The 24,721-nt window shown below is 40.5% G+C and overlaps 1 protein-coding gene across 1 annotated transcript in view; it reads right to left on the bottom strand.

The window, feature by feature from the left end:
- The window catches only part of sorcs3a (sortilin related VPS10 domain containing receptor 3a), a gene marked incomplete at both ends in the record, with an annotated part of 206,774 nt that overhangs the window by 26,318 nt on the left and 155,735 nt on the right, over nt 1-24,721 (bottom strand). The window contains 11 exons of the mRNA XM_079279217.1: nt 3,316-3,487; nt 4,737-4,850; nt 8,378-8,511; nt 8,606-8,723; nt 11,003-11,110; nt 12,269-12,360; nt 13,336-13,412; nt 14,463-14,565; nt 17,174-17,320; nt 22,591-22,770; nt 23,215-23,304. Of these exons, the coding sequence (XP_079135343.1) occupies nt 3,316-3,487; nt 4,737-4,850; nt 8,378-8,511; nt 8,606-8,723; nt 11,003-11,110; nt 12,269-12,360; nt 13,336-13,412; nt 14,463-14,565; nt 17,174-17,320; nt 22,591-22,770; nt 23,215-23,304 (1,335 nt within the window). The remainder of the gene's footprint in view (nt 1-3,315; nt 3,488-4,736; nt 4,851-8,377; nt 8,512-8,605; nt 8,724-11,002; nt 11,111-12,268; nt 12,361-13,335; nt 13,413-14,462; nt 14,566-17,173; nt 17,321-22,590; nt 22,771-23,214; nt 23,305-24,721) is intronic.

The raw sequence follows: 24,721 nt of genomic DNA, 5'->3' as shown, positions 1-24,721 counted from the left end.
GAATCATTTTTTCAAATTACAAATTCAAATTCCTCATCACAAAGTTATGAAACAAATCAGTTTACCGGTATTTCTAAATTCTGTGTTGCTCTCCACATGTTTGTACATGAGAGCAACGAAAAACAGAGTCAAATTCCTTGTATGCGTGTGTTTACTGCTTGTTCTGCTGTCTCAAAGAGGTCAAAAGATAATAAAAAAATCAACTAATGCGGCTTTAAATATCACATGACAATATATATATTACATTCTTGCCTTGTACAGAATATTAACTGGACTATTTTGGTCATTTTGGACTGGAAGGATTTAATAAATACAAAAGCCCATTAAAAAACAGGTCCAGTTCTTGTGATAGTAAATGTTTACTTTGTATCTCCTATAAACTGATAGCCAAACAAGTCAGGACCAGCCTTTCTTGAAATAAGACAACACCGAGTTTAAAAATGACCACATGCAGTTAATATTTTAGGTGGCAGTCCTCAGTGGTTGCCGGCAGGATATTCCATCTAGCTTTTCCACTGGGGCAGAAATACGTTCTACAAAAAGAAAACATGAGCAAGCACAACTGTAGAACATGTTCTCCCAAATGTGACTCGAGTGTGAAACAAAGAAGTGATTATTGCACCAGGGAAGCTATGTAACGTGACAGTTGGAGACACTACATCAAGCTTAACACTGACGGAATAAAATAAGACACGTCAATAGTTATAAATAAATCCTTTTAAGTTTTCATACCTTATAGGCACAGTTAGAAATCTACTATAAAAGCTGAAAGAACTGCTGAAAAATCTCCTGAATTTTGAAAGCAGAAAAATGAAGCATGCTTTCAGCAGTGTCCACTCTTCAACTCAAGCCCTGAGCTGGCAAAGCTTTCGTTGCTTAAGCAGTGCCAGTGAAAGTGAAGCCAAATCTGATTCATGACAACACTGAACCAAGAGGGAAGTCTGTGCTTACTCTGTCACCGCCTGAGGTGATCTGTTGTCCTTGTTGATTTAAAGAAATGGAACCAGTCACAGAAACGAGACTCAAGTGTCAGTTTTTGTCTTGACAATCATGTTCACTTAAGAGTTAGTGGGGAATTTTCCATGAGCCACAGCCACAGGTACAGCCAGGACTTGTTTCTTGTTATAAGTTGTACGAGCAGTTATTTGCATAAGGTTAATGACTGAAAATCGACAGAGAGTCGGAAGGAGATTGAAAGCAAGAGAGGATTGATCCTTTTTTTCATAACCACATTTTTTTTGCCACCGAGGCAATTTGACAGTGAGATTGGCTGCTGGGTCAGGCTGCTTAGATTGAATCACCAAATAGTTGACTATTCTGTACCTATAATTGTTGTGTTGCATAGCAGGTTTCTCAACCAATACAAAACCAGTTCTAACCAGGAATCGTACCATGTGGTGGTTCTGATCTTTTCATATCCCAAAACTTGGGATGTGTCAATCTTTTTTTGTTTCTTCCTTGTTCGTGTGAAAATGTGTGTGAAATGTGATTGTGTACCAGAGTCTTCTACCCACTAAATATTTAAGGACATTTGCTCTCCCCAAGAAATACAGTCATCGCAGGCTTCATGAATATAAATTAAACTTTGAATTCATCGTTGGAATTTTCTCAAATAGGCTTGATCCCACAAGGATTCTTTACCCTGCTCTTCTCTTCTTTTATCACATCCGTCTGCTACCCACCTCCCCCCACTCCCCTTTCAGGCAACCCCCCTCTTAATTAAAACAGGCCTCGATTCCTCAGCTTATCACACAGTAATATGACAAAGTTCCGGGCAACACACACTTACCTTGAGCAGCGGCAAGAAAAACCTTTCAAAGCTTGCAGTTATTATCCATGGACCATATTCTTCCTGAGAAACATATGAGGCAGTTTCCTAATGACCAGGAAACCTGGCAGGCCTGGCACTGCAGTCAGCATCCCTGACTCACTAACAGGGCCTCAAGTGAGGTCTTTTAATCCTGTCTCTGGCTCAGAAATCTGCATTGCATGGGCAATTCAGAGCCATTTGACTCCATTAAACACTTCAGTGTTTGAAGTACGGTTACTTTCTTAGAAATCATCAAGCTATTTTGATGTTGTCGTTGTTGAGCTGCAGTACATTTTGGAACATTCAATTGTTTTTTATCCGTGTTGCATTCCACCAACCAACCAGTTATTTAACAGAGTTTATGTATCCAGGGGACAGGTATAGGACAAATTGTGTCTCATCAGGGTAATTATGATAACAGATGCGGCATTCCCAGATATGTGACCTTGATGCCTATATAGTATGTAAAAAGTGAACCCAGGGAGCCAGTATGAGGGATGCCACATAATATGAACAGTTTGGCATATCCTGATTTTGAACAAATACATGATTTTGACAACATTTTTAATTTTTTTTATTAACAATGCTTAAAAAAACACGACAAGGCAAATTCACAAAAAAGATTGTGCTGCTTTTACTGACGCTAAACCTTCACAAATAAGTGCCTTTTGCACTTTTTCAGTCAGGATCTGAAGCTTGTTGTCTGGACATTTCATTTTTCTTTTTTCTCTCTGCCATTGTTCTACCTACCAATGTGTTCTTGGTGTAAAGTCAACATATATACTTCTCCACATTGGTAATCACAATCAGATGCAAAAAAGGGAATATTTTACTCAGGTGCAGGCCTTTATGGCGTTAGCGAAGTTATATCATTCCTACATCTATTAAATATTGCTATATAGATCAATAGCGATTGCAAGTGATGCACAATTCATGGTGCTATCAGTGGCCGCAATCCATTTACTGTTTTGTCTCAGTCACATAGCTCTCATCAACCTTTTTTTAAAAACGTAAATTGCAAGTGTTTTTAGCAAAACGAGCATCTTAGCAACTTCCAGCTCTCTTTTGTTACTGACAATGTCCCAGACCTTCACTAGTTTTCCAGATGCATCAGGCATCTGTTTTCAGCTCTGATAAAATAACTGTGTACCGTCAGCTCCTAACAGAAGACAGACAACGTTTGAAACTAGCTGGTTAGCATTTACCGACAACAGTACTTTTCAACAAGGCAATTCAAAGTGTTTTAATTGTCAGACACTCCCTAAGGAGCTGGTGGAGAACAAAACAGAGCTAAAAAAGAGCAAATATTGGACTTATATGTTTATTCATCAGGCTTATTCATAATAAATGCTATTTTTGTACTTTATGTGCTGGATGTAAGCATAATTAGTTATTTAACAGACAATTGTAAAAAAAAAAAGTTAAAATCAAATGAATAAATCAGTGCCTGAAGGAAATGAAAAGGATATTCAGACTAGTGAAGGAGCCATGTTGGCTGTTCTCACCTCATCCAGATGAACCAAGAAGGTGACGTTGCTGCCCAGGGTGGCAGTGAGTTTGTCATCTTTGGTGGTCAGCAAAAGTCCTTTAGGAGGTCTGTTGGGGCACTGCTGCTTTCTGGGCGTGTACATTTCTTTAACTCCTTTAGTGCAGTTGTTCAACACCACTTTACGGTACCTTCGAAAGATCACAAAAATGAACTTTAACTTTATTCTTTTATATGACTTTTCTAGTTTAAGACTATGCGCTCCTTTAGTGATCGAATGAATCCCTAAGGTGCTCCATGAGCTTTCAGTTTAGAAACAATGTTGTTGAACTCAGCAGAGTGGTGTGTCAGACCAGCTGTTGTGCCTAGATGACAACTGACAACACAAGCTGTGTCAGAGGCTGAGATACCTTGCAAAGCTTAAATCACAGCACGGGTGAATAAAAACACTGTGATTAAGCTTTGCTCCCCTGAGGGAGCCTTAAAACGTACAAAGCACACACATCCTGCTGGAACAAGAGAGAAAATGGAGTGAACAGAAAGTATTACACCACTGATACAAAATAAAATGTGTATTATTATGTGTATTGTGTGTATTATTATGTATGAAGAACGTATTATTGCAAGTGTACTTAGACTTATACACTTTGTAACTCTACGTTCCCCCCCCCCATTGTCAGTTTTGCACGTGTCACTTCCACTTGCTACATGCATACACTGTCTTTCAAAATAAAGTTCAGAGTTCACAGGAAACAACTAAGTTATAGTAAAGTTGGCTACTTAACTTTACAATTGTAAGGTATGTAACTTTACATTACGTAGCCTAGTTTACTATAACAATATAAGGAGAACCTTAAAATAAGGAGTTTCACACGGGACATTAGTACCGGTCTCCTGGGTAAAAGTCCCTCAATCATTCACCCCGACCTCCTCCCTCCCCTGACTTCCTCCTTTACTCCCCTCATAACTACTGCCAGCGTTGATTGTAGAGAATGTTTTCGATGCAAAATCAACGTAAAGTGAGTGAAATATTTCTCCTTGAAATGTAGTAATTGTACTAAATTACAGTATTTCAGTAAATGTGCTCCTCACAGTCTCCAGATGAGGCTGTTCACTGCTGTGGGACTTTGGATGTGATTGTGCTATTTGTAACACTGTTAACAAATGGGCATTTGCAGGATTATTTTTGTGGGTGTGTCAGACTTTTGTATGCCCACATTCTTAGCTAACATGTTAAAACCTGATTGTGAACAGTCGATTCCTGCCGCCCAGTATCTCATCCAGTTTTGCAATTCTAATTATATTAAATCTGTGCTCAGTATCTCGTGTAAAACCCTGCTTGAGCATCCAAGAAACACCAACCGAAACAGGCATGTTTGTGCTGAGAATAAAATGCTCATGAATGTATGTACCATTACCCATCAACCCCACAGTCCTCACCCTGTGCTGTTGATGTAGTTTTGACCCTGGCTGCAGCTTCTGGAGACAGTGGAGGGGTTGAACCAGAAGGCAGGCCGGCAGTTCCCGTCGCCCCGCCGCTCGTATCCGTAATCACTATTGGACAACAAAGCACATCCACATGGCACCTGATCAACATCCGCATGTAAGAAGGGACATAGTGTCATAGTGTGTTTCATAACCCTGTGTTATATATCTCTTTATAGATGGTGACCAGGGGCCTGTCTGGCACAAAGATGTACCATTATTATGTATTGATTAAAGCCGCAGCAGTTGACAAATGTGCCACAGCAGTGTGAAGAAGAGTGTATGGAGACACACCCTGGAGTTTTTTTTCTTTTTACCACACTCAGGGATGAGTAACTCTCACTCGCTTGCTTACATTTGCAATCAGAACATTATTTACATCTAATAAAGTGAAGTAAGCAAGTGTCCATTCTAATAATGATCATGACGTTGATTTATCAATTCCTCCACAAGCCAGAACAAATAACAAAACCAAAAAAGGCCAGTGGCTGAATCGGCTAGTTTGACTCTGTGATTACGACAGTGTGAACTATTCATAAACAAGATGTCATGGAAGATTGGTTGCACATGTGCATGTGGGTTTAGAGGTAGACGGTGAGTGTGGTGTCTTTGGGACAAAACAGCCAAAAGGCATAGCTTGAGAGTGTACAATGCTAAAGCTATGTGCACACTAAATTGGGATTTTCCAAATATAAATCTGTCTTAGTTACTAATGTTAGTTTTGGTTACTGGGGAACCTTTTAGAAATCTTCCTCGGAGCATCATTTAAAATGGGACGTCAATTAAAATGACGTGTGTCACAGCTGCATCATATATATTAAAGGGTTTGTGTATTGTATTATGTGAAGCTAAACATTTGTGTGAAAAATACGATACAAATAAAGAGGGACAAATGACTGTTTTCACTTGTAAACATCGTGTTAGGATACTATCAGTTTAGTTGGATGTAGCCCACATTCAGCATACAAACAGAACAACTGTCAGGTGAAATGTGGTTAGAACAGAACCTTAGGAGGAGCTACACAAACTGTGAAGGGCAGACAGTTTGATCACCTTAGATAACTACAACTTATGAACTAAAAAGGAACTGTTCCATTTGTAGAGTCCTGCCATGGTTGACATTATTCCAGCTGTGTATTTAATTTGTTACCGATGCTGAAAAGACTTCCGCCAAGATACACAATGTTACACAAAGAGCTCCTCCTGCAAGCCTCCTCGATCCTCAAGATGCATTTTAGGAATTGGGACCTCATTCAATATGGAGCATCGATAACGAGCCTCAGGAATTGAGGAGACACAAAATGGGAAAATGAGAAAGACCCTCGGTGTCATTTGAATTGTTTTGATACCAACACCACACCAGGGATTACCAAAATGAAATTTTTTTCAGGATCTTAGTTTGAGGAAGGAAGAACGTCTTTTTTAACAACCCTTGCACTTGTGTAGCGTCTTCCAACCACTCAAAGCACTGTATACTACATGTCATTCATCCATTCACACACACCGCCATGCAAGATGTCACCTCCCCATCAGGAGCAAATAGGTGTTAAGTGTCTTGCCCTAGGACACATCAGCATGGACTGCCGGGGATCAATCTACTGATCTTCAGATCTGATTAAGATTCTTTTTCTGATCTAAGATCACAGTGTAACTTTGCTTTCACACCTGTAGTTTTCTTCACTTGGTCTGCACCAAGGAAACAAATGAAGCCATCTTCACACATTAAGGGAAACAAGTAAAAAGCTCTAGTATGCTGACTGTGTTGCCAAACCACATGGAGTAGGACACAAGCATAACTGACCTGATTTCACATCCAATGTCAACTTTCACTACTTGACAGTTTTGATACACTGTGCTACATGTCTGTATTCAAAAGGTATGGAGGTTTGACATCTAGCTTTCATCTTTGGTGAATCAACCTCATGTACTGTACATACAATGAGATGATGAAGTTGACCTTTTTTGCAACCTTGCAGAGCATCCAAGGCTAATGAGTATGCACTTCAGCTGATCATGTGACAGGCACACTATTCACACCTCAAATTATGAGATGAGCTTTTTGAATTTTGAGCAAGCTTCAGGTACTTCTCTGCAGAGAGAGACCGCAGCAGGAATCAGACTTGTCACAGAAAAAAAATATAAGTAACTTTACATTAGTTCCATTGGAAACATTTGGCACTCTGCAAAAACGAACTGCATGTTGGCATGGCATTTTTCTGCTCTCTGTCATTACAAGATAAAAAATACAACCGTTTGGGATTTGCATACAAATTGAAACTATTTACACCCACACACATCATCTCAACAGAATTACAAGCATAGCGAGCTCGCTGAAAGACAGACATTATGAGCAAATTGTGCAAAACGATCCCAGATTTATCAGATTATTGGAAAACACACAGCAAATGGAGTGAATTAATGAGACACATGGATAGCATATGCAATGGATTCCACTTAAATGGATGAAAATTGGCCTCAAGCTGAAGGGTGGAAATGGTGTTTGTATAGAACTCCTCTCTTGTCAGAGCTGCATGCTTCCATTGCTAATTATCTGATCACAGAAGAAGACACTCCTTTCTTACTGCTAAGGAATAACTATTTGTACCACATGCGACCTCCATCCTATAATGTCCTCTGTGTTGCTGTAAAACGAACCAGTTCATTGCTGTGTTTGAAAAAAAAAAACACCTCTGCATTATTCCTTCAAGAGCTCACATCCCTCCAAATATATATTTTAACTTGCCCAGCCCTAATATATTTATACATCTGCTCTGTGGGTTTCGTAACAAATTATGATTCGATGAGCATCAAGATAAGAAAGTGTATAAGTGTAGGTAAGAACACAATTGTCTGAAAGAAGAGCTCAAAACACCAGTGTTCTTTTCTCATCTGTGCATTTTGTTTGCCTGTTCTGCACCAAATTCATCTTATAAAGTCATGGGGCTGGAGTAATAGGAGCGAGTTGTTTGTAGCTCAATAAGTAGGGAGGTTAGATCAGCCCAGAGAGCTGCATATTCAAGTGGACTGAAAATTATTTGTAATGGTCGCTGGGTGTACAACATCTTGTCACGCCCAACTTTACAAACACAGACGCTTGGTCAGTGGCCCTGCGCTTCAAACTATGGTGCTCTACGTATCCCTAGTGTCAGGAACGTTCCATGCATACAGTCTCTTTTCAAAATAAACTCCAATTTAGTTCCTATTTGATAGGTTGGGACTGAGATCGGGATGGGCTGGAAGCACTTAAAAATAACAAATGGCTGCTGAGGGGTCTTTTGAAGAAGTCATAGCTGTTATACAGGAGCTTTTGACTGGGCATAGCATTTACATAAAAGACCTGCAGATGCGTACTGTTACAAACATTCACATTTAGCAGCTGACCAATAAAAAATAAACAAGGTACTAACACATTTAAAATGTAGCAAAGAATAAAACAGCAATTAATTTGAAATGAGCGATTCTACGTGTGTGGCAGTGTTTGAGAACAAACAACGTAGTTAATGAAGCTCTCTTTTGCAGACAATGGAAAGAAACATAATCCCCCTCGACGATTATGAAGGAAGGAGCGTTTGTGGAAAGGGCACACATCATCTTACCATTCAAAATCATGAGCTCGACAAATACAGGACTCAGCTGAAAGGATTCTGGAGTAGTCATTTCCCAGCATGCAGTAGTTTCCAGGCCTGCGCTTCATGTAAATCTGTTTTTGCCCCATCACGCATGGCTCACCCTGTTGGCACAACAAGCAGCACAAATATTGTGACTGTTGCTTCTTTTTATGGCAGTGGTACAAATTCCCGTATGATATTGTTTATGTTTCTTACCTGGTTGTGCAGGTGCCAGGTTTGATAGTCTTCCTCTGTGCATTTCCTGCTAAAAATGGACTTGTAGTCGATCTTGATGAGCTGCCATTCAGAACGGTGGCTGAAGTGTCCAAAGAAGCTGCAGAGGGAAATGATACAATTACTTTAAATTATAAGCAATGACATTATGACAATATATCAAAGCTCCCAAGTAATGGGACACAGCAACTGGGCCCAGGCCACTGGTGGGCTGCAGAGGTACTGCCAAATAATTCCTTGGTGATTTACAAAGCTAGTTATTTATATATCTAAATGTATGTGTATTTCTAGATCTACTCAACAATTCACAGAAATAAAAATAAAAAAACATAGTAATTCAAATTAACAAAGCATAATTGCAATGTCCAGTTCCCGCTGAATATTGCCACGTTAATTACGACACATCAGGTAGAGAAGAATGTGTTTAGCTACTGTTAGCTAGCTAACCTTCCCTCAGATGTAGTGACACAAATGGATTGTTTTTGAAATAGTATAAGCTTCAAGAAGTGTGGTGTGGAAATATGATCCTAAACACGTTCAATTTAGATTCCCATTGGCAGGCAGTGATGGCGGGAGGGTAAGCGTGTATACTTGCTGAGATCTGGGAAGATATATCACTACAACAAAGTCAGATGGATTAGGAAACATGCAAATAGATGATGAAACAAGTTGGGAAACAGCCAAAAGCTGAGCTGTCTAAACAATTTGTTCCCAACCTGAGGGTGGAAATTCTGAGGAGTCACAATATGTTTTAAGGGACAAAAAGTAAGAGAACAAAAGATACTTGTTTCACAAATTTATGTTTATTTTTTTAGCCTTTTCTCCATTTTTTCACTTTTGTCTCGTGAAACACTGGCTACCTTCATCTCTGCCACAAGTAACCTAAAGTTAGAGCATCTTCAGTGAAGACATATCTACATGTGAGACCGACAACATGGAGGGGGTTCCGTTTTTTAGATCAGTTGGAGGATAAAACAGGTGAAATTAATGAATAAGACTTTAACCACAATTATTTGGGGAAAGGTTTTGCCAGCTGAAAAGCAATCAAACACATACAACAAGTCAACTGTGGTTGCTCGTCAGCCCGAAATACATTTGAATGAGAACATTTATGTAACTGTCCCAAGTATAGGAGGAGAGGGGATTTGATCTGACACATATTTAGCATGTAACAAGAGACAAATGAACAAATAGGACAGGGAAACAGGATGACAACTAGAAAACATAATTGTATTGTGTCTTTAAGGCTTCTTAATATCCTTTACTTTCATCACAATCTGAAAAAGAAATAACTATGGAATTAATTGCTAATGACTCACAACACGGTCATAATCTGTGATGATGATGGTCACAAGCTTCATTTTTAGGGGTCAGAAGCCAAAAGCGGTGGAATAACATTATTCTAGAATACTGTATTTGGAGGTGAAAGAGAGTTAGTGTCAGTATCAGTTATAGTTTTTGCACAGGAAATCTCTGAACTCACAAGTACAATATGTATAGAAGGTCTAAATGGAAATAGGATGTTGTTCTGTTAATTGTGATGTTTAAAAAAGACTTGGATAATCATTTTATTATCTTCCTCTTCTCTTTCAAATAAGTTTGGTTGAAGTTTTTTTTAATTCACATATGCTATTTTCTACAGTTGAAGAGAGTCCAAAATATTATTATCATATTATATTATGAATGAAGTTGTAATAAACTCCTTGATCCTTTACAGGCCCTCAATACTTGGATCCTACAGGAACACACACATTGTTTGCCAAAGCAGTTTTGGTTTGTTCAAACTGAAGATTTTTTATTTTCTTTTTGTGGGCCGGACTTTAAAAACTGCCAATGTCACATATTTGAATCTATATGCGATGACAGTTGGGGGTGGTTTGGTCCCTGTCAATCAAATCTGATGCACAATTCTGATGCTAGTTTTAAACTCTCAATAAATGAAAACATGTATGACAAGTATGACTGACAAGTACTTACCAATTATAACTATTGCTTATTTAATCATGACTATTTCATTTCATAGAGAAATATTGAAGATTTGAAGCCACATTTTCAGGCGCTTTAAGGTTGTCACGACATAACTCCTATTAGTGATCAAACGCATTTGTCAAGTGCCCTAATATCCACAAAGGACTACATGACCCATTACCTGCCCCTCAGAATTGTGGCTTAATAAAGACTGAATTCTACAGAGCCTTGGCTGGACGCATTCCTTAAAGGTCCTCCATCCATCTAGTCTTTTTGCTGAGAACCCAGAGCGCTGAACAGAATAAGAAAAATACCATCCACCTTTCACTCAGCCCACAATACCCCTGAAAAGGACAAAGAAATTAACACCTTTTAACATGTCAGTCATCCTTTTTTTGTTTGTGGACTTACGTCATGATTTGGTTCTCAGCCCCAGCCTCCACCAAGACTCCATCCACGAACAGAGGCACCAAGGAGAAGCTGTGCTGGGTCCACTGCCTCCCCTCGTCAAAGCTGACCCTGTGTATGTGAGTCAGAACGCATTGCCATCACAAACTCAGCAACAACGATGGCACGGAGAGCCTGGTCATGGGGGGGGGGGGGGGGGATTAGGTGGTGACAGAATGACTGGCTTGTCTCAACAGACGAGTCTCTGAGTCTCTGTGCAATTAGCTACTAGCTTTGGGTAATATCAAAAGGCTTAGTGTTGAACGGATATTTAAATGACAGACTGTCTGGCTATCAAAGCAAAGATGCAACCGAAACAGCTTTAAGAGAATATGGCAAAAAGGGAAAGAGAAACGTCACAGGTCCTGGTCTGCACAGGGGTGAAAAAAACAAGACTAGAATAGAACTGTTTCATGTTGAACTACAAAACTGGAAAGGGAGAGGGAGACAGCAAAATTGGACAGCTTTTATCATCGGGGCCAGGCTCTATTAATTCTGACAGCCTATCAACATCAGTGCTGAAGCGAGAACAACTAGGAGTACCTGAGTGTGACACGGGTTGAAACACTGCTGAGGCCTGTGTGCACGGAAGAATGACCCCCCATCCCTCCCTTACCCCCGCCACCACATTGATTTTCTGATTTGGCTAAAAGCACTGTCAACAGAAAAAGCGTCAACATGCACCTTTTATAGGCAACTATAGGTTAAACTAAACATTGGCTAAGAAAGCTATACGGTTCCGTTGCTGTTGAACATTTGCTTTGGGGCTGCACAGGATTTTTTCTATCTTTTTATGTTATGTTTTAACTTCTCCTACCACCACACTTAAACAGCAGGCTCCACTTCAGTGGTTCTAAAACTAATTTCAGAATTGTTGCAAAAGCGACTGGAGAACAGATCTGGTCTCACTTGGGTTAGCCTGCACTGAGGCAAAGCGTAGGCACCCTATTTGGCAAGAGGAAGGCAATGTGTTAATGAAAACACTAACTTGGGGGGCTCAGACGGCTGGCTGTTAATGATAAGTGGCTTGAAAGAAAAATCTCTCAAATTAGACTGCCTATGACTTTTTTATTTTCACAGAGCCACAGTCGAAGTGCATCATTAACTGGATCAAATGTCACATATAATAAAGATCATGAGCGTAGAATGAGCCTAAAAATAGCTGAGGGGAATTGGAATAGCAATTTAAGAAAGGAAGAGTGTCCAAAAAAGTTTTCTAAATGGACATACCACAAGTGTCTGGTTGGTACAGATGGCTGTTTGACAGCAATGATGGCCCCTCCTTTGTCCAGAAACCACACATTATGCTCCTCTTCAAAAATCTGAACAGAAACATACATAACATTTTCATTATAGTAGTGATGCAACAGAAAAATATTACTTTCATAATATACAAGAAATCCTGACATAAGCCAAACTGTGAATGTGCGTACCTAATGACCAATCACTGATCCCCATTGTTTGTAGGCGAAACTCCCTCTCCTTCGTTTTTGTTCCAAATTATTTGACATGACTACTTATGTTTTGTTTTTTTCTCAGTTTATTCCCATGTCCCATGGGTCACAAACACACTGAATGAGCGTCAGTGTCAGACCCACAGAAGCACTGACCCAGCTGCATTACTTGATGCGTTGGGATGGGAGCGAGCAGAAATATCCAGGAATACACCGGCAGCAGAAAGAGCTGATATGTCATGTGAGTTAAATGATCAGACCTTAATCGCCAAAGCTTTTTCCATCATCTATTTTAGTGCATCAACTGATCTTTTTTTTGACTAAAGCAAAAAACATCTCAAGGGAGCATCATAACCTTTTTTTGTACACTTTAGGACATTTCATTGATTTCTTTTTCGATTTTCACAGCTTTATAATGCAATACTTCACAACATGCAGGACAGTATGTTATGCATGGCTCATGGCTCTAACGTAACCTACACACATCAGCATACCTTGCTGTCTAGCTTACCTCCCTACAGTAGTCACCTCGCATTACTTTTAAGGCCAGGAGTCAGCTGGCTACATTATTGTATGGGGTAGGCTATATAGCCTGTTATTTACACCTGTTGTTTATGAAAATGTCACAACATAAGGCTTTTTGTATGATGCACATGTGCCTTGAGGGAGTGGAAAACTTCATATGCTTATATGGAACTCCTCTATATTTATGATTTGTGATTTTTTTATGTCATGTTATGTCATACACCGAATCACCAAAGCAAATTGCTTGTATGTGAAAACCTATTTGGCAATAAACCAGATTCTGATTCAAATTCTGATTGATCCCGGTGTGGAGCTCACCTGTCTCCAGCTATTGCCAGCATCAGATGATATGAACATGCCAACGTTGTTGTAAGACAGCTCTGTTCCAATGTTTCCTGCAGGGGAAACGCCAAAAGAACATGTGACAGAATAAAACTGCAGATCACACAAATAAAGGGCTGTGTGTTTTAAATACGTGATGCCAATCACAACGCTGCTGTGATGAATCCATTCCTCTGGCTTGATTCCCAGTTCAGCTTGTCATCTTCTATCCGCGTGAATAATACAGAGAAGACCCTCGGTTAATTCCTACGGATGCCTGCATCAATTCAGGCAACATCATGTGAGATGTGGAGGAGGGCGGATGCCTCCTTTGCTCTGGTAGTTTCAAAACACTGCCTTGGAAGCTTTTCTTCCTGCGATCTGCTCCACTATCTTGGCCATGGCTCAGTAAACAGGCATGTGTTTGATCTGGATGGTGTTTGTCATGTTGATGAGACGATCTCTGCACCAGCTGACGTCTTAAAAGGGTGCAGTGGGCAAAGAGAATCACGGTGCCAAAGCAAAGGCCGGGCCAGCAACACGCAGACACACTGTGCAAGCATTAACAGCGGAGATGTATGTTTGTTCAGCATTCTCACACACCGAAAACAAAACGGAACAGATCCAAAGAGAAACACGCGGCCGTGTATGAACGTGCATGCCCACACACACTGACACGGGGGCATGTTTTCTGCCGACGCTGCCAATGGGTACTAACAAGTCTATTTTATTTCTTCTTTGCTTGAACTCTTTCAAATGTTCTTACACGTTGAAGGCTCACAGACACTGCACAACACAAACTGTGGCCTTCTCTGATAATTGCCTGGGCGATGTGACCTCACAACAGGTGGATATGTGATCCCAACCATATTGGCCTGTGGGAGAAGTGGAGATGCTGCAGTACACTGTGCCCGGTGGAGCTCCAAGAGTCACTGAGACAGAAGCTGAAGTGAGAGGGGTCGCTAGTAGCTGACTGGAGGATCACATTACAAAGTCTTCATACTAAATATCTTGCATTCATGATTTCAAATTTACATTTGTACTTTAAAAGAAGAAAAATCACAAAAAAATGACCAGTAGACATGAGTTATGTGAAGTGGTTTGTTTTTAGTTTTTTCTCCTACCTTTGGCGACTATGATCCCTGGTGCAGAGCTCTTGGTGGAAATTGTTCCTGACAAGTAAGGGTTCTCGGACATCTGCAGTTGGAGATGGAGTGAACAGAAGGGCTGAGGAAGAAGAAGAAGAATGTGAATGTGGACATGTCATGAACAACTCTGTGCTTGTATCTGGAGAGCCTCCCAACCCACAAACTGTGAAAGAAGATGACCCAGTCAGTTTGTGGTGGGCTGTCTAGATCAGAAAACATGTGATCTTTTTCTGTGTCACCTGCACACTCATCAAAACCTTACTATCTCCACCCAGCTTGAGAACTACCTTTGCAAAGGTGCACCATATTTTTCTCGCAAGCCAATCGGAGCCAACTGTGCTTTTCACGTGGGGGGCGTGAGGCGCTAAAACGGAGCGTTTCTGTTTGAGGGTGAAGTCATGTATAGTCAGACAGGCAGTATGAGAAAATAATTCTTGTATTTTTTTAAACAAGAAAACCCAAAATACAAGTATGAATCTAAAAATGAAAGCATGTCCCTTTTAAGTTAAAGAGAAAATAAATAGATTGACCCAGGTTTGGAAATAGTGGCATATTTCTGATTTGCACATCACTTTGTCTAAATGGTAATATATTATATTGATCATATTTACAGCAAATGTGAAATAAATCACTTGTGTTCTTGCTGTGAAATTGTGAATCCTAAAATCCACAATAACTTATAAATGATAGGGTCAGAACACAATGGTAGAGCAAAAACAAAACCATAAAACAAGCATGATTGATTAGTCTCACAAACAGGACCAACTGTGTCTCATACGCTTTCGCTAATTGCATTTAATCTGTCATTAATACAAAGAGGGATGGAATTTGCATTGAATGAAGCCACGTCTCTAGGGCACGCACACAACAGAAAACAATTACATTTGTTCACAAAGCAGAAAAAAATAGTGTCTGCTTTCATCTTTGCAGCAGACAGCGTGTCACACTTGTGTAAGGACATCAAGGGCAGCGGGACTGAACAGGTAATCAAAAGGAATCTACGGCGGTAATTAAAATGTCACATGAATGCACAATCACAGGGAACCTGTGAGCTACACCTCACCGCTGCAAAATCACCTCTTTAACGGCACGGAGTCCCCCTAATGTCTCAAACATGATTCCTCCCCACAGTCGCCCTGTTAGTTTTAGTTGGAGGGAGGCTCTCTAATAAGCAACGACACGCCGTCAACACATGCAGTGTATCTAGATCTGCCATCGTTTATCATTTAAAAACACAGCATCATATATTGAACACTAATGAGGTTTGCTGCAGTAAAAAGCAACACGAACCTTTGATAGAATTATTTCATCTTAGCTCATACATTTTATTTTAAATCAGCTCGTTTCTTCAATGCAGGTTTTTACGACAGGAAGGGACTGAAGAGGTAAAGCGCATGGTCAGTTCAGTCCCACTTTCTAATACCGCTACCTTCATGAGTGGTTTATACGTTTTACCAAAGGCTTTATCAGTGGATAATACATAATTTATTAATGCTTTCCAGAGCAGTTACAAGCCATTTATAAACACATCTTTCTATTTTTCAAGAAGTGAAAAATGTCAATGCAGAGTTTGGTATGGATATCGTCAATCAAATGATTTCTGTCCAGATGCCCTGCAGCTTATTTACAGGTGGTGGAACAGTCCATAGAAGAATCTCCCTGATGAACTAAAGAGCTAACGGCTTGAATCCCGAACTGGTAAAATATGCCTAGGTTGATATTACGATGAAAAACACATCCATGTATATATTTACATACAATAGTTCGCACTACATTCATTGAGTGGTGTCATTACAACAGTCTCTTGTGCATAATACTATTCAGCTGCTGCAGTAATGTAGAGAACACTTGTGAAGCTGCTGGTGGTACTAAGACACCACTTCCTGCATGTTTAATTAATACATTATGTTTTAATATGAAGGCATTTTCTGTGCTGTGAAACAATGCAATATTAGCGAACAAACACTTGACTTGTCACTTGGTGAATCATATTGTTGATATAAAAAAAGTAGTTTGACATTTCAGCACTTTTTGTCAAGAACATGGTGATTACTGTGCTGATAGCTATGATCTTACAGCACTACACGCAGATTACAATGCATTATGAGTATGTTTATAATACATGATAGTCATTGACGTGTTACCAAATGTTTTACTGGACGAACAAGAGAAAATATGGAGACAACATGACATTCCAAAAATATTCTCCCACGAAATCCCCAAACGATAGAGTGCTGAAACTCAAATGTGTGTGTCATCAAGTATACAGTGTGGATCTGCTCCATAGACAACGGACTGGGAGAGATGTGCGAGATGACGCTGACAGCACTAGGAGAATGTTCTGAGTGTATGGGGGACAGTTTCTATTTCACAGCTGAAGTCAATAGAATTGAATAAAGTTCACTTGGGTACAAAAAAGGACAATAAAAACATTGATACCTGAGACTCACTTCTCTCTCGCTGGCTTTGAGAGAGAGCAGCTCATGTTCACTCATACTGATCTCTCAACCACTATCAATTAATAGAGACATGTATTAGTTAAACCCTTTACAAACAGGCTTCTGACAATGTGATACAATACTTTATATTACATTTCATTTCAATTATATGTTATGTTTTTTTTGTTTTCTCCTCTTAAAGATCAGCAAGAAAGGCCTTTCAGCTACAGTCAATGTTCAGTATCTTACCAGTATGCAGTGGATGTCGTTTCCATCCAGGTCAGTCGCAGGAGCCTGCAGGAGCCTCCACTCCCGGCCTTTATTGTAGGTCATGTAAGTCTTGACCTGGTTGTCTTGCCTCTTGTTAGCAATTAACATGCCTTTAATTCCTGCCACCTGACGGACACAGATACACATCACAAGGTTGAAACTCATCTTTACCCTCTTAATGCAACCCAGCACAGTGTGTTTTACATTAACCTCTCCCCATTACAGTTTAGCCGTGCGTTGCAGATGTAAAGCATACCCAGTGCTCGCATCACAAAGGGTGTTTTGTGTATTGAGGTAGCAATCTTCTCCATACGAGCTCAGCTAAATGCAAATGGTGTGCTTATCCTTTCTCGTTGCAGCTGACAGTCTGGCAGCAGAGCCGGCTGCATTATTTTATTCTGTGCTGAGTGCTATCTGTAATTATATCCTTACACATCTCAGCAATCCTGACAGTACAAAATCATGACGGCTGATAAGTGACACCTTGTCTTTTTTCTCCGTCAGTCGAATCGGCCCAAACGCACACACACAAACGTAGACACACACCTCTCTTCCAGAATCCTCCATGCTTGTTGTCTCTCAGGTGTTAGACGTATCCCTCAACCAAACCAAAGCGTGCTATATGCAATGCTAACGACAGAGTCAATCCAAATGGTTGCCATAGTAAGGGGCTACATTGCCTCCCTGAAGGGCGCGCGTCTGTATAAGTGGCACTAATAGGCAACCCATCTGACATTGTCCTAGAAACATGGTGCTCCTCACATCGTTATCCAACCCAACCTGTCAATTATTTATTTCTAATTTATTTATTTCTCTCCATCCATCACTCCCGCCACCCACACTCTACCTTCTTGACAACAAAGTGAAGGACCCTGGCATAGATCTCTATTCTACAGCAGGGATTACTCTTAGCGATGCAGCACCAAACAATTTTTTGGGCCGCCTTGGTGCGATGACGTTACAAAGCAATCCTGCCATTTGATGAATACTTGTGAGTAGAGATGAAAAGAAGGAAGGAGGAAGGGAGGACATTGTGCCCACACCATGTGATCAGAGACATCTAGTTTCAATAATCTGTGCTACCATCAGTGAAGCACGAGTCAGATCTCTGACCACACAAGTGGTAAGCCGTGCAACATCTTTCATATTTGATTTTTCCACACGGTCTGTTTTAATGCAGAGGACAACAACTGAAACTCTGTTCAGATCTACTCCAGCATGCATCTCTACCTACTGCGACTGTTAACAGCAGTGGACTCTACTGACTATATACTGTATATACATATTAAAGAAATAAAATGCAACCAATGCAGACACCAATGTTGCAGTTCATAACATCATCTGAAATCATCAATCAACATTGAATTCATGAATTTAAGGAAATTCTATTTACATTGAATATACTGTATCTGTGAATCAGACAATCAACTAATTATTTTCAATTAAATTAATCTCCTTTAAGTTTGTTTGTACAACATGTGTTTGTATTGCTTGGTTTCAGAAGGCAGAATGTGCCGATGTTCAGCCCTTTTTTATGCCGTCTAACTCAAATCATTTCTTTTTCCTTGAAATGATTTATTTTCCCCTTATTGAGTACCAATGGCTGTCAGGAGCTTCAGAAGATTTTCCTTTTTTTTCAATACTGATCACAAGTTCCAAGAGGCCTAGCTGGCATCTTCAATTTGCTTTGTCAACCCACGAGTCCAAGACCCAAAGGAACTCAGTCTAAAAACCAATTTAAAGAGCTAGAACCAGAGCACATTTGGGATTTTCGTCTGACCCATCCCATTATTAGATTATCAGAATTAATATATAATGTTATATAAAATAAAGTATCTGTTTCAGCTCCACTTGTACTTAAAGCTGCATTACATGTTTTAGTTTAAGGTGGATAATCTTTGTTGAACAGCAGTAAATACAGTTATTTAACGTGAAGCAATTCAGCATTTTACAATGTATTATATGGCTCATTTGTTGAATCACAGTGTTGTGGGTTTTAAGAGTGTAATATCCAGTTTATACTCATCTCATACTCTTCAATGACTCCAATCCACTTAATGTAGTCAATCAATCCTTCATAGCTGTTTATAGTGACTCACAAGAAGTGAACCCAAGCCAATCACAGTGATAATTGTAGGGAGAGCCACCTGCTAAAGCACCTCTCAGATGTAAGGGAAGTTTAGCGGGTGGTGTAGAGCCCCAATGTCAAAAGATAATTCATTTGCAGAACAAAGGCTCATGATTACAGAATGTGCCCTTATCCAATGTGATTGACAATACAATTATTCCTTTAATTTAGGAGATGATTGTGCAATTTCCTCTGTGGAAATAGCACCATTTATTTTAGGGAGGAGGATGCAGAAGAAAGAGAGGCCCTCTGGGAGGAGACATGGCTTCTAAGTGGAAGAACAAAACAACTTCCACATACTTTGCTGTCTCCCCTCTGTTCTGACTGGAGCTGTGTCTTCTCTGGGGAACATTGGCTCTGTGAGGTGCAGTTTGTCAGGGTCTAACAGCAATAAATGGGATGAGTTCCACAGTATGTATCTTACCCTGTGTAATGGGTCGGATTTATCAGAGACAGCAGTGTGTCATCTAGCTCTTGTTTAGGTTCTGATCAAGAACGGAGCTGTGACCGTGTGACAAATGTAATTAAAGCGCCGCATCATTTCGTGCTGCACGGTGCAATGCCTTTACTGCTGCATGGTTGGGGGAGCTGCACACACATACTGTGTAGGAGCGGTAATGGCATTGTTAATTACCACACTGCTGCTGGCCAATATCTCACTCTCTCAGCCACACCTGTCAGTGTAGGAGTGAGAAACTGGGTGCACCGGCGGAGTGGAGAGGAGGGAAAACTATCCTGCCATGAATGCTAATGCAAACACATACAGTGGCTAGCCAGTAAGCTAACAAGGTCATTAAAACTCCAGAGTTGCATGGCAGTGAGCCCCATTAAGCAAGATCTTAAAACTGCATATGTCTGCTGTCTGGAAGATGGACGGCGGCAGCCTGGAATGCAAACCTGCATGAAAGACAAGATTCTGTAACACAAACTCTACAGAAGGTAAACTTACAGTGGCAAAGTCATTACCCCATGACTTAAAGCTCCACTGATCAATAGCTTTATGTTCAGAGACGGTACACTCAGCAACTAACTAGAGGACCAGTGCAGCATTTAGCAACCCCAGTTGAAAAACAGAAACATAACTCCAAATCTTCCAGTCTTATATTTATTTGGATATGTATAATAATTACAGAGAAGCAGTTGTTGGCAATGACAATCTTCCTCCAGTTCAACAAGGCAGCCGTCACGAGCTGCTCATGCAGGCAGTGTTGTGTTGTAGATCTCAGACTTCCTCCAACAATGCTCCTTACATTTTGTTGCTGTCAGGTAGAAAACTTGTATCTCCATATTTGGTTATTTCTTTTCATGAATTCATGCTATTGGCTGTCCTATGGCTTTCCGTGGGTTTTACAAATATTTCACAACTAAAAAGTGTTAAAAAGAGCATGTGACTAAATCTCTATACTCTCAGCTGATCCACAAACTGATGGCAAAACCTCATATCTCCACCCTGCCTCCTTGAATGAGGTGTCGCTCACAGAGCTAAAGCTAAATTGTGATGAGGCGATTGACTTCGTAAGAGACATTTTTCATCACAGTTTCATAATGACCTGAAATTATTTTTACACTTCTCATAAGGTGGGGTCTGCCCAGGGATTCAACACAGAGGTTTAGGGGGGATCCCCTCATGGGACAGTTAGCATCATCTCTGACACTAACTGGCCTGCGGCAGGGCGCCGTTACCTGCCCTCGGTCAGCTTGGAGGAGCCAGGAGCTTTACAGCACCCCCCGCCTGGACTATGCCACTTCCCAGGGCCGTTGGGAGAGCTTAATATAAATGTTTTCAAGTTGGCCCGAAGGTTTCAAACTCAACCAGGTACACTGCATAGTTTTCGCTCACAAATTTAGCTTTGATGCTAACATTGTAAGTGTTTGCTGAGGAGACTGGCATAGTTAGCAAGCGTTATGCGAAGCACTTAATGCCTCAGACAATGAAGGACAATACATGTATCTCGACATTCACTGGTCAGCAAACATCTATTAAAACTGGAATATGAATAATATAATGACAGCACTACATCTTACATATTAAAATGCATTCGTAAATTATTAACAACACTTTAATACAAATAATAAGTTGTGTGACATAAAACCAGATCTTCAGAACTCTGATCAGTAGAAATTTGACTTTTGTTGAATGTTTGGTTGATATTTGTACCAGCTTTAAATGTGAGTTTAAGTGTGTGTGCCTTTAAATGTGAGGTGGTAGTATTTGTTCTCAGGAAGAATATATTGCGGTGAAGATCAGAGGCAGCAAACGGATTGTTGGGTCACTGGTATCCATTAGGGGTGGGGGGAAAAATCTATACAGCATAGTATCGCGATATTTTGCGTGCCGATATTGTATCGATACACGGATGCCAAGAATCTATCTTTTATTATATAAACTATTAAAAAAGAAAAGAAAAAATGTACTAGAAAAATCAAATCAATTGCCTTTTCAGTCCACTAGATGGTGCTGAGTTATTTTCTGGTGAGGTCAGCGTGATTGGTAGGAAGTTGGTCAAAACAAAGAGAGACATCTGGCCTCACAAGGGGGTTAAATCTGCCAACAGCAGCCAGGCTCATGGGGCGAGTGCAGCGCGTAACTGTCTCTCTGCCCTCGACGTCCATGCATCGCAAGTTATATAACTCTTATATCCTACTTATAGAAGTTATAGTTCATATACTGAGTCCACACGTTTGCATTCAGTTAAGTTGGACTATGTAGTAATACAAACAGTTCAGTTTGTCAGGTTCATGCAACATTTATGACATTGTTGGTCAGTCTGTCTGCTTGATAATCCTATTTTGCTACACTAAAAATGATTGAAGTGAGATGAACAGACCGAAAACTTTATCTTATTCGACAAAACATGTTGACACAGTTTTCCTTTGGGGACATCATTTGAAGTTGAAAAAAAGTAATAAATCGCAATATAGGCCTATGGTATCGCAATACTCGCAGTATCGTAATAAAATCGCAATATCGTGATAATATCGTATCGCGGGACCTCTGGTGATTCCCACCCCTAGTATCCATTGATGCACCCTTCTGAGAGACCGCATGGTCCTTTTGGGCAATGGCACATAAAGAGCTCAATCTATTTAACGATCTGCACATTTAACCAGAAGCAATCCGAAAAAAAACCAACCATTTGTGTGCCTGTATGGGTGATCTTAAGGAGCAGTGAGAAAGCAAGAGTCCCTGTAGCTTCCCATAGATTCAATCAATGAAAACCTCACTGTATGTATCCCCTCAAGGTGACCAGTTTCATCAGGTGCTTACCTCGTACAGATCCAGCATCTGGTTCCCTCCGATGCCCCTTGTGGTCTTGACATTTTCCATGGCCAAGGTGAAGTAGATCCCTCTTGTGTCAGACAAGTAGAGGTTATAGGTGTCGTTCTGGTTCCACTCCTGCACCGCCGCAAATACCTGCTTCTCATCGGTGCTGACAATGTGTAAATCCTATCAGGGAGCAGGGAGAGATTAAGAGGAGTTATGAGTGGAAGAGGAGAGGTGACGGTTAAAACATGCTGACCCCGTGGGACTGGTCAGGAGATCAATGCTGTGGTGTGAATATAAATGGTTGACGACATCCAGTAATGTATTGAGGCTCACTCTCAGTGTGTTTCCATGACTGAAATTATGACTTTAAAAGGATATGTCTGCTGGCTTTTGAGGGGAAACAAACTGGTTAAAAATACGTTAAGCTACAGGTATGTCACCACATTTTTGTTTTAATCCATGTCAATTTCACCGTTGTGACAGCTTCAAATTCAAAAGATCTCAGCAATAGGAATGGGAGTACTTTATTGACGATTTGATTAATTAATTCTGTGACATTCTGAAATTAGAAAATATTTCTACGAGTCATGTAAAGTTTAAAAAAATAAAAATGCTGCAACTTACCTTCGGGAGGGAATATTTGGGTAGTTTGATTTGTATAAATGAGTCTGTCTTGTAGGACACATAATAGGTGGCTCGTCCTGATGTAGGAACCTGCAACACATCAAGGTCAATTCATACATTGATTTCCAACAAGTTCTCACTCCTAAGTTCTCAAATACCGGCGCTTGGTCAGTGGCCCTACACTTCACACTATGAAGCTCTAGGTTCCCCTCTAGCTTCAGTTTGTCAGTGACGGCGTGTCACTTTCCACTTGTAGTGTCCTTTCAAAATTAATTTCCGAAATAGTGTTATATAGTTTTTAGGTTTACTAAAGCAACAAAAGTACTTGATTAGGTTTAGGTTACAAAAGCAATTGGTTAGCTTTATAAAAACGATTGTGGTTTCAATATAAGTATAACTGTTAAGTAACCAGCACAAGTAAAGTCCAGTTATGTTCTTAAACTAAGGTAAAATAAGTTACCGTTGACTCGGTTTCACAGACACAGACAGCGGTCTCCTGGGTGAAAGTCCTGCGTTGTTTGACCCATCCGACCTCTGCTCCCACCCACCCTACTCGGACTTTCTCACTCTTTAAATGATGTCAGTTGCTCTGACTGTCCAACAATGACATTGATGGGTTTATATTGGAGTCAATTTAATGCCCGCTGCATCTCATACCGATGCTAAAGGGTGGAGTCAGTTTAATGCCCAGTGCATCTCATACCGATGCTAAAGGGTGCCTCGATGTGTCGGTATCCGATCACCGGGGCCACTGACCAAGTGGCTGTATTTGATGAGTCTGGAGTGAGAATGGGTTACTCTCTCACCATTCCTCTTAGCACTGCAGTGATAGAGCTCTGCTGCTGAAGAAAAACCGGTGACACCTTGTATCAAGGCCTCATGTGTAAACTCATGACACAATATCATATTTTCTCGAATCAATTAAAGTTGAGGGTGAAAGCACACATCAATCTCTCCCCCTCTCTGTGCTGCTGGTTTTCAAGGCGCTGCTGGATACACAGGTTATTTCTTTTTTTTTTGGACTTTGCCATTCACAGTGATCGCCTGACTTGCATTCAGAAGACGCTGCCCTCTCTAGTTGTCAATGCGCTTGGTGGCTTCAAAGTGGACTTTGTTAAATATCTCGTAGGACAATCAATAGTCTCATTATTCTTTGTCCAGAGAAATCTTTAAGTTGCCTAACCAAGCCACATCCATGGGCTAAGAGAAAAAGAAGTTGTCCCCAATGGTCTAGACTCTTTGCAAACACACCGAGCTGTTAGTTGTTAGCTTATGCAGCAAGAACACACAGGGCCGGTGGGTGTCATTAGCCTCGAGGACACCAAAGCCGAGCACTTTATACAGATACACACACTTAGAGAGCACAGTGAGCCCGCAGCCCCATAACACACTATTCCCTCTTATCAATAACATGAAATTCATCACAGGGAAACCTTCAAATCAAACGTGTGTCTCTCTGCTGAAGAGAAGTGATATCTGTATTGATGTTGAATGACAGGCCTGGTTC

Source organism: Melanostigma gelatinosum (assembly GCF_949748355.1).
Source record: "Melanostigma gelatinosum genome assembly, chromosome: 11".
Classification (NCBI taxonomy): Eukaryota; Metazoa; Chordata; class Actinopteri; order Perciformes; family Zoarcidae; genus Melanostigma; species Melanostigma gelatinosum.
Note: the sequence above shows the minus strand (reverse complement) of the source record. Positions and strands in the feature narration are given on the sequence as shown.